General features: G+C 52.0%; 1 protein-coding gene across 1 annotated transcript in view; it reads right to left on the bottom strand.

Annotated features, from left to right (window-relative positions):
• SLC27A5 (solute carrier family 27 member 5) overlaps positions 1–8,417 on the bottom strand; it is a 39,540-nt gene extending 31,123 nt beyond the window's left edge. The window contains exon 1 of the mRNA XM_034789285.1: positions 7,940–8,417. Within this exon, the coding sequence (XP_034645176.1) occupies positions 7,940–8,417 (478 nt within the window). The remainder of the gene's footprint in view (positions 1–7,939) is intronic.
• Between the last annotated feature and the right edge of the window lie 1,448 nt (positions 8,418–9,865).

Genomic DNA, 9,865 nt, shown 5'->3' on the forward strand with positions numbered 1-9,865 from the left:
GGCCCCGCCCCACACCACCCCTCCTCCGCCAAAGCCTGCTCCTGCACTGTCCCTTCTCCCTGAGCCCTGCCCCCTGCACCACTCCTCTCCCTGAGGCCCCACTCCATGGCACCCCTTCTCCCCAAACTCCCACCCCCACACCACCCCTCCCCCAAGGCCCCGCCCCACAGCACCCCTTCTCCCTGAGGCCCCAACCTCGCACTGCCCATTACCCCCCCGAACCTCCACCCTCATGCCACCCCTCCCCCCAAAGCCCTGCCCCACGGCACCCCTTCTCCCTGAGCCCCCACCCTCCGACTGCCCATTCCCCACCCCCACACCACCCCTCCCTCCGAGGCCCTGCCTCATGGCACCCTTTCTCCCCGAGCCCCTGCCTTTGCACCACCCCTTCCCTTGAGGCCCGCCCCCATGCTGCCTCTTCCCCCCAAGACTCTGCCCCTGTTCGCTCCTCTCCAACCCTCCCCACCCCGTCGTTCACCCTTACGGCCGGTAAAATGTGTTGGGGCCCCTCCCAGCCCCCCATTCTGGCGCCCCGACGTAGACAAAAGGTGCAATAAAAAAATTGCAATTCATAATGAAGAAAATGGTCAGTAGCTCATGTCCACCACGAGGGTTGCCCAACCCCATGACACCGCATGGATTTTTCCAGCACCTGAAGGAAAGTATAAATGAGGGACAGCGACATCACCGTGGCCTGCCTCTTCCCCGCATCTCTACACAGGGAAGCAAGATCTCCTGAAAAACAAAGAGCTCCACATTGAGATTTTGGTAGGGGCTGGGCCTACCTGGAAGGCGTTCCACTTAACATGGATGGCTGTGAAGTTTTGGGAGAGAGAAATCCTCTTGCTTTTAGAATGATAAGCCTGGTAAAATTTAGGCTTTAGACTGTGGTTTTGCTATTTTATTTCCTTTTGTAACCGGTTCTAATCTTCTATGCCACTGCCCCTTAAACACTTCAAATCCCATTTTCTCTAGTTAATACGCTTCTATTGATGTCGGGTCTAAACCAGTGAGTTTTTCTAGGGGGGGATTTGCTCAGATTAGAGACTGGGGCACGTCCACTACCCTTTGAAGGAGTGGCGAACTAATTAATGAGCTTGCGTTGATCAGAGAGGTCTTGAGCAGTGTAAGTCACACATTTCTGGGGGGCAAGGCTGGGGGAATTTGCTCCCTGTAGTGCAGTTGATGAGTGGCTGGAAGCGCCTTCATGTCACTTTGCTGGGTGTGCGTCTGCATGCTGATCTCTGAGTGAACACAGCCTGGTGGGGTTTGCTGTTCACTAGCATAGCAGGGTAGGAGACACCCTGGTCAGGAAAGTTAAAGTGGGTGCAGGGGCTCCACGGTCCAGGGGCATGTCACACACACGCAGATACAGAGTTCAACACACATCTATACCTAATACAGGCACAGACACATACACAAGGGTACCAGAAAAATACAGCGAGTCAAGCATGTTGACTTCAAGGGAGCAGGGCCGATTCACGCCAATGGAGTGACACTGATTTACACCAACCAGGGATCTGGCTCATTTTATTGATGGGGAAACTGAGGCACGGAGCAGGGACATGAATTATCCCAAACCACACAGCAAGTCAGGGCTAGAACTGTGATAGAATCCAGGGCTCCTAGGCCCTGGCCCGGTGTAGGTATCTATAGATAGACGTAAAGGCCTAAATTGAGACCTTCGGGGTTGAAAATTATGGCTCTAAATTATTGAGCCAATGGTTACAGGCGTTGCATCCAGGATCAGTTCGTGATCAGGGGAAGAAGGGCTCCATTTGCATCCATCCCGGGGTGCACCTGTTTTTTGGTTCTTGTGAGTTATCATTCTGGCTTCTAAGTCATAAAAGTTGTGGTACATTGCAACCTTCCAGCAAAAGAATGTTATACTTTTATCTAACTTCTCAGCATCTGTGCTGTGAACATAACGATGTTCCTTCTCTGTGCCTCATCTTCCCCTCTCACCTCTCGTCTATGTAGAGGGTCAGCTAGTTTGGGGCAGGGACTGTCCCTGTGGATTCTCCATCACTGACAATTTTTAAATCGAGAGGGGATGTTTTTCTGAAAGATCTGCTCTAGGGGTTACTGTGGGGCCGTTCTCTGGCCCGTGCTAGACAGGAGGCCGGACTAGAGCTCACAATGGTCCCGTCTGGCCTTGCAATCCATGTGGCTTGATCTCATCTGGAGTCTCTCTAGGGGCTCCTGAGATAACAACCAAGAAGCTTTTTTCCCTATTGCACGTGGCTAATTCCCAGATCAAAGCCAGCATTAGATTTGCCCTCTGCCTTTTACTGTCAATTCTAACTACACCAGGAAGATTCTGGCAGGGGAGTGTACTAAGCCCGTTAGCTAGAGAAGGGGGCGTCCGCTTATCGCTTTATGATCCTTCTTTTATAGTTGCCTCATTATCCTGATCCTTATCAGCACCACCTCTCATCTGAACCCGAGGATGATTAACTCCAGGTGGATTCTCCCTGCTGATCTTGCAAACACACAGAGAAACCTTTCCCAGAGCTTGTCCTTAGGCATTTATATGGCGCTAATTCACTAGGGGTCTACTATAAGCCTACCACTGACTTCAGATCGGGCAGAGATAGCTGTCAGTGACCTACAGATCATGGCGAGATTTGAACTCTCATTGCTGGTGCCAGAGATGCAAGGATTAAAAAAAGCACGGGACCAAACTTACAGCCTGCCTGGGTATATGATTAATTGTATTCCACCAAGGTTAGGAAAGCCTGGGGTTGCTTGGCAAGGGCTGGCCAGAGGTAAACTTGGATTGTTCTCTGGCCCCGTGTTGTGTAAGAGGTCAGGGTCGATCTAATGGCTCCTTCTGGGCAAGGGGATTGTAAAGCAGGCTGGAGGTTCAGCAGCAGTTTCCCTGCAGTGAGGCTTTCACCGAATTCAATAGGGATTTAAAGCTATCAGTCCAGAAGCCCTGGAGTTTGACAGCAAATCCCGTTTCATGCTGCGTTGGCCACGTGCTGGAATTCTGGCGAACTTCAGGCACCCAGCGGCCACCGCCCTAGCTCTGCGAGCAGGATCCCGGCAAGCCGAGTGGAGAGCGCATCTGTTTAGCTTGGTACTTGGAGCCCACCCGTAAGGCAGGGAAATGGCTTTTCATTGCTGTTTTGCAGCAGGGAAACTGAGGCACGCTGCGAGATCAAGACCAGGATTTCCAAAACAGCTCTGCTCCCATCTATGAACAGCGCACTGCACCGGGCGGGGGGAGGAGGGGTTAGGACACCTGGGTTCTGTCCCCCAACTTTGCCCTGGACCTGCTGCATGAAGCTGGACAAATGTGGACGAGCTGTTTCCCTTGCCCTTTGTCTTTCTAGACTGGGAGCTTTTTCAGACAGGCGCTGCCTCTAATTATGTACCCGTGCAGTGCCCAGCATAATAAAATATACTATCTAGGTCTGTTTATCAAGAAGGCTCAAAGCACTTCACAAAGATATCTTTATCCCCATTCCACATGTGGAGAAACTGAGGCATGGGGTGTGGAAGCCCAGGATCAACCAGCAAGCCAGTGTAGACCCCAGATCAGAGTTCAGTCCATTAGGCCACATAACCCAACAGTACCCTGATCTTGACGGGACCCTCTGCCTGCTACCATAACAATTGTAATTTAGGCCTCAAAAAGAAGAGGCCAGATTTTCAACTGTGGGACTAGTGTGAACATCTGCTCATGAGTCTCTCAACTGGGAGCGCTGCTGGAGGCATATGAGAAAGAACACCCTTGCTGAGATGCCAAAGCTCAGATCCCCAAAGGTATTTCAGACACCTGACCCCTGACGGTTTCAGCCTTTGAGGCTCTGGGTCCTTTGTGAAATTTTGCCCCTCTTCAGAATCTGAGCAAGAGCTAGGAACCAGTCAGGAGTTTTCCAGGTCCCAGCCCAATACCTTAACTAGAGCTGGGCGAATAACCGATTTTTCGGTTCATTGGCAATTTTGGAAAGTCAAAGGGAGAAAGAAAATCATTTGGGATCAGACCTAAGACAAAAGTTTTCAAAGTTTTAGATGACACAAAAGGAGAGGCAAAAATTGTTTTATGTGGGATGAAAGGTTTAGTCTCAATCTGAAGCGTTTTTAGGCTTTCAAACAACAAAATGAAAACGAAAGACAATTTGGAAGCAACCAAACGCTCAAAACATTTCGTTTGAACCTTTTCCAAACAAAACATTGCAGTTTGTTGGGTTGGAAATGACTTTTTCATCTCAAGACTTCCTTTCCTTTTAATTTTATAAAGTCTCAATTTATAAAGACGAAACCAAAACAGATTCCCGTAGTCACAGAGTCATAGAAATGTAGGACTGGAAGGGACCTCAGTGGGTCATCTAGTCCAGTCCCCTGCACTCAAGGCAGGAGTAAGTAATAACTAGACCATCCCTGACAGGTGTTTGTCTAACCTGCTCTTAAAAATCCCCAATGATGGAAATTCCACAACCTCCCTAGGCAATTTATCCTAGTGCTTAACCACTCTCACATTTGGGAAGTTTTTCCTAATGTCCAACCTAAACATCCCTTAAGCCCATTGCTTCCTGTCCTATCCTCAGAGGTTAACGAGAACCATTTTTCACCCTCTTCCTTTTAACTGTCTTTTATGTAATTGAAAACTGTTATCGTGTCCCCTCTCAGTCTTCTCTTCTCCAGATTAAACAAACCCAATTTTTTCAATCTTCCCTCATAGGTCATGTTTTCTAGACCTTTAATCATTGTTTTTGTTGCTCTTCTCTGGACTTTCTCCTATGTGTCCACATCTTTCCTGAAATGGTGCCCAGAACAGGACACAATACTCCAGTTAACAACAAGGAGTCTGGTGGCACCTTAAAGACTAACAGATATCTGTTAGTCTTTAAGGTGCCACCAGACTCCTTGTTGTTTTTGTAGATACAGACTAACACAGCTACCCCCTGATACAATACTCCAGTTGAGGCCTAATCAGCGCGGAGTACAGCAGAAATGTTTGGGCAAAGTTGAAACTAGACAGAATCAGTCTGGAAAGCAGGCTTCTGCATCTTTACCACTGAGGGTGATTAAGCACTGGAGCAACTTACGAAGGGGGGGTGGGAAATGCTCTATCCCTGGCAGTTTTTAAATCAGGATTGGATGCGTTTTTTAAAGATATGCTCTAGTTAACGCAGGGATTAGATCAGGGGAATACTTGGACCTGTGTCCTTGGACCTGTGTTATACAAAGAGCTAAGATCAGATAATTACAATAGTCCCTTCTGGCTGGAACCTGGGAATTTATAAAACATCCATCGCACGTGAGCGCCCCACATTGCCGTAGAGTATGATTAAAAGCGTTCAAGGCTACAGGACCCAATTAGGATAAGCAACCGGAGCCAGGAGAGGCAGGGTTAATGGCTGTGCAGCCTTGGGCAGGTCACTGACCCACTTTGTGCCTCAGTTTCCCCCTGTCAATGCCCTCGCAGTAGCCTGGGATTAGTCTTAACAGCTGTGGAGTTTTATTGCCGCTATTAGGTGCCAAAGCTGGGCTTGTATGTGTACGCTGGGGCGTGGCTGTCATCATAACCTCCGTCCTCGAACTCTGAGAGAGGCATTACAGCCCCAGGGGACTTTAGCCTGAGCTAGATAGTCCCCGCCAACCCACGCACACACAGAGACACACACAAATACAGACACACAAACTAATGTATACACATATACGCACAAAACACACACGTAGACACAACCAGACACACACAGGCATACACACAAATACATACCCATGCAGGTGCACTTGCAGAGAGACCCACAAAAACATTCAGGTGCACACACCCCTGAACAAATGCACACACACCAATGCCTACACACACACTGAAGGACACACACATTCAAACAAACACATGCACCCAATGGCGCACTTACTTTCTCACACATACACAAAACAAATAGATGCATCCATACACACACACACACACAGAATAATAATAGGAATCCCTGGTGAATCCCTTTGCATCTGTAGACACAGAGACGGGACGGGACTGGCCAAATATCACCCAGCAGGCACACACAGGCATTAAAAAAGAACACACACACAAATGCACGCACATACACACATATACAAACGCACACTGAACACGCACACCTAGACTAGCACACACACACATAAACAACAACACACACAAATGCATGCATACACACATGCAAACACACACTAACACGCACCTCTAGACCAACTCACATGCACATAAATACCCACAAACACACACACACAAATGCACACACACACTACCATGCACACCTAGACCAGCACACACACACACACAAAGACACACATCCATGCGTCCATGCACATACTCCTAGACAAATGTGCACACACCCCTGCCCAAACACACATGCAGGGAACAGCCGCACACACAAACCACACGCACACACGCACAAACTCCCGCCTGCATACCCAGATGCAAACAGCCACACACAAACACGTGCACACACACAATGAAAAGTGACGCGGCAAGTGGTTTGAACTGCCAAACCTTTTCCTTGTCCTCTTAACCCTGATTGCCTGAGCCGTGGCCTTGATTCAGTCTGTACATAATATCTCTGCACTATACCCTAGAAACTGAGTAAACACACACCTTAACTCCTTCGCTGGCAAGCTGAGAAAGGGGATTCGGGTACCTGGAGAATGGTCACAGGCCTGGGGAAATTACCGTAAGGAGAGAGACTGCAACTGGGGACCTGGCATTGACCTAGAGCAGTGGGAGGGCTGGGAGCCAGGACTCCTGGGTTCTATCCCTGGCTCTGGGAGAGGAGTGGGGTCCAGTGGTTAGACCAGGGAGGCTAGGAGCCAGGTCTCCTGGGTTCTCTTCCTGACTCTGGGGGGTCTAGCAGTTTACAGCAGGAGGCAGAGGAGGGCTGCCCCCAAATCCATGCCAGGTTTCCCACAGAGCACAGGGCCTGCTCTGGCTTTGGTTGGCTCCGAAGTGCTGGTACCCACGCCATGCAGCTGTGATCCAGGCACACCTACAGCTGGGTGCCTCCCGCTCCCCCAGCCAGCAGGGCTTTGATGTAAGGAGCAGGACAAGAGCCCCGTGTGCAGCCTGGGCCCCACTCACTACGCTCACTGTGCAGTCGTTGACCCCTGTGTGAACAATCCAGGAGTCCTGGCTCCCAGCTCCTGCCTCCCCCCGCTCTAACCACTAAACCCCACTCCCCTCCCAGAGCTGGGGACAGAACCCAGGAGTCCTGGCTCTCAGCCCCCCTGCTGTAATCACTACACCCCACCCCAGAGGTGAAAGTAAGCCGGTATGGTATGGCGTACCGGTAAGAGCTGGTACACAGCTGACCGTACTGGCAGGGCTGCTGATGCGGGGGGGCCAAAAGGGACAGCTTCCCCAGGGCTCCCTGCAGCGGCAAGAGCCCCGGACCCTTTAAATCACTGCCGGGCCATGCTGAAGGGCAGGCTGGCTGGGGGAGCCTGCCCCCATCTGCCTGAGGCCCCGCCCAGTTGAGCGCCACCCCCCGTTCAGGACCCCAGCTGCCCTGCATACCGGTAAGTCCCTTAAGTTACTTTCAGCACTGCCCCCCCAAAGCCAGGGAGAGAACCGAGGAGTCCTGGCTCCCAGCCCCCGTGCTCTAACCACTAGCCCCCACTCCTCACCCAGAACCAGGATAGAACCCAGATGTTGTGGTTCCCAGCCCCCCTGGCTCTAACCACTACAACACCAAACTGAGATGAGAGGCCAGACCCACCCCCCAAGGCAGTGAAGTTGTGAATTGCCCCTCAGCTGGTGACAGTCCCATGCCTCTGCCCCTGGGGTGGATCGGAGACCCAACCAGTATGGGCAGTTCCCTGTCCCCTGGCTGCAGGAACACCTTGCACTGGGATGGACCAGGGCCCCCCCTCGCTGTGGGGCAGAGCCCCGGGATGCAGCTGGTCCCTGCTCACCAGGAGACGTGACGCTAAGTGGAGCAATCTCCCCGCTCACCTGGGGTGGTCAGCAGCACCGTGGCCCCGCAGGCACCGAGCGAATGCAGCAGGGACTTGGCGCGTATGTTGCTGTTCAGGCACGCCATGGCGCAGCCGATCTTCGCCAGCCCCATCCAAACCCAGAGGTAGGCGGGGACGTTCAGCAGGAAGACGGCCACCGAGTCCCCTTCCCGCAGCCCCACGCCGTCCCGCAGGACCCGAGCCGCCTGGCTGCTGCGCCGGTCTATGTCCCGGTAGGTGTAGACCTCCTCCCCGAAAAGCAGCAGGGCTTTCTCCGGGTGGCTCTGCACCTTCTCCAAGAAGGTATCGAGCAGGGTGAGGGGAGGGCGGCGCTGGAGCCGGCGCAGACATCTGTATCCCTTGTGGACGATGGACAGTGATACGACCAGGTCCTGCCACCAGTAGGGGAAAAGCAGGTTCACCAGCAGGGGTAGCAGGAGCAGCAGCCCGGCTAGGGCTGTGCACAGAACAAGCATGACTCTGCTGGCCTCTGTGACCCGGGGCTGCACCGCAACCTCCGAGCAGCTCTGCTGTGCGTGTGCGTAAAACTGGCGAGGTGCTGGGAGTTACCAGCTTTCCCCTCCCCGCCTTCCCATGAGCCTGATTCGAGGATGGCCTGGCTGGGAGTCAAGACCTTGGGTTATGCACATCGGACGGGGCGGGAGAGCTGCCAAAGTCCCTCCAGCTGACTGCTCCTTGCACCCAGGTCAGGCCGTGAGCGGGGTGGGGCGTTCCAGAGCTGGCGTCAGGCCAAGGGCCAGCGTGCGGGTCGCTCTCCGGCCAGCAAGGGATAGCTGGCTCTCTCGGGGGGGCTGCCGCAAGCGGGCAGAAGTGACTCTGGCCCAGGCAAGAAAGGGGAGAGTTTTTTCCGGCCCGTCTAGTGAATGAGGATGCACGGGCCTCACAAATTCAAATAGGAATTGGTAGTTTGGAAAGTCTCAAGCTTAATTTCACCCCCTTCTCTCCCCCCGGCCCCAAATATACAGCCTCCTGCAAATGTGTGTGTCTCCTTTGCAGAGACACGCACATACACACAACCTCCTGCAAATTCTCTTCTCACACACACACACAACCTCCTGCAAATTCTCCTTTGCAGAGACACACACACACAACCTCCTGCAAATTCTCCTTTTAACACACACACACACAACCTCCTGCAAATTCTCCTTTGCACAGACACAGACACACACACAACCTCCTGCAAATTCTCCTTTGCACAGACACACACACACAACCTCCCGCAAATTCTCCTTTGCACAGACACACACACACACAACCTCCCGCAAATTCTCCTTTGCACAGACACACACACACAACCTCCTGTAAATTCTCCTTTGCACAGACACACACACCTACCCAACCCACTGCAAATTCTCCTTTGCACAGACACACACACAACCTCCTGCAAATTCTCCTTTGCACAGACACACACACCTACCCAACCCCCTGCAAATTCTCCTTTGCACAAACACACACACACAACTCCCGCAAATTCTCCTTTGCACAGATACACACACCTACCCAACCCCCTGCAAATTCTCCTTTGCACAGACACACACACACAACCTCCCACAAATTCTCCTTTGCACAGACACACGCACAACCTCCCACAAATTCTCCTTTGCACTGACACATACACACATCCTGTACATTCTCTCTCTTGCAGTGACTCACACACACACAAAATGTCCTGCACATTCTCTCTCTCACACACACACACAATCTCCTGCAAGTTCTCTTTTGCACAGACGCTCACACACGATCTTGCAAACGCTCTTTCTCTCACACTCCACCACATTATCTCGCTGCTTTTCTCTCTCTGCCCCTCTCTGTCTCACACACAGTTTCCTACAGATTCTCTCTCTCACATGCAACACACTCCTTCTGCTTTGACACACACATTCTCGGGCAGACTTTTGCCCTT

This window comes from Trachemys scripta, chromosome 14, assembly GCF_013100865.1.
Source record: "Trachemys scripta elegans isolate TJP31775 chromosome 14, CAS_Tse_1.0, whole genome shotgun sequence".
Lineage (NCBI taxonomy): Eukaryota > Metazoa > Chordata > Testudines > Emydidae > Trachemys > Trachemys scripta.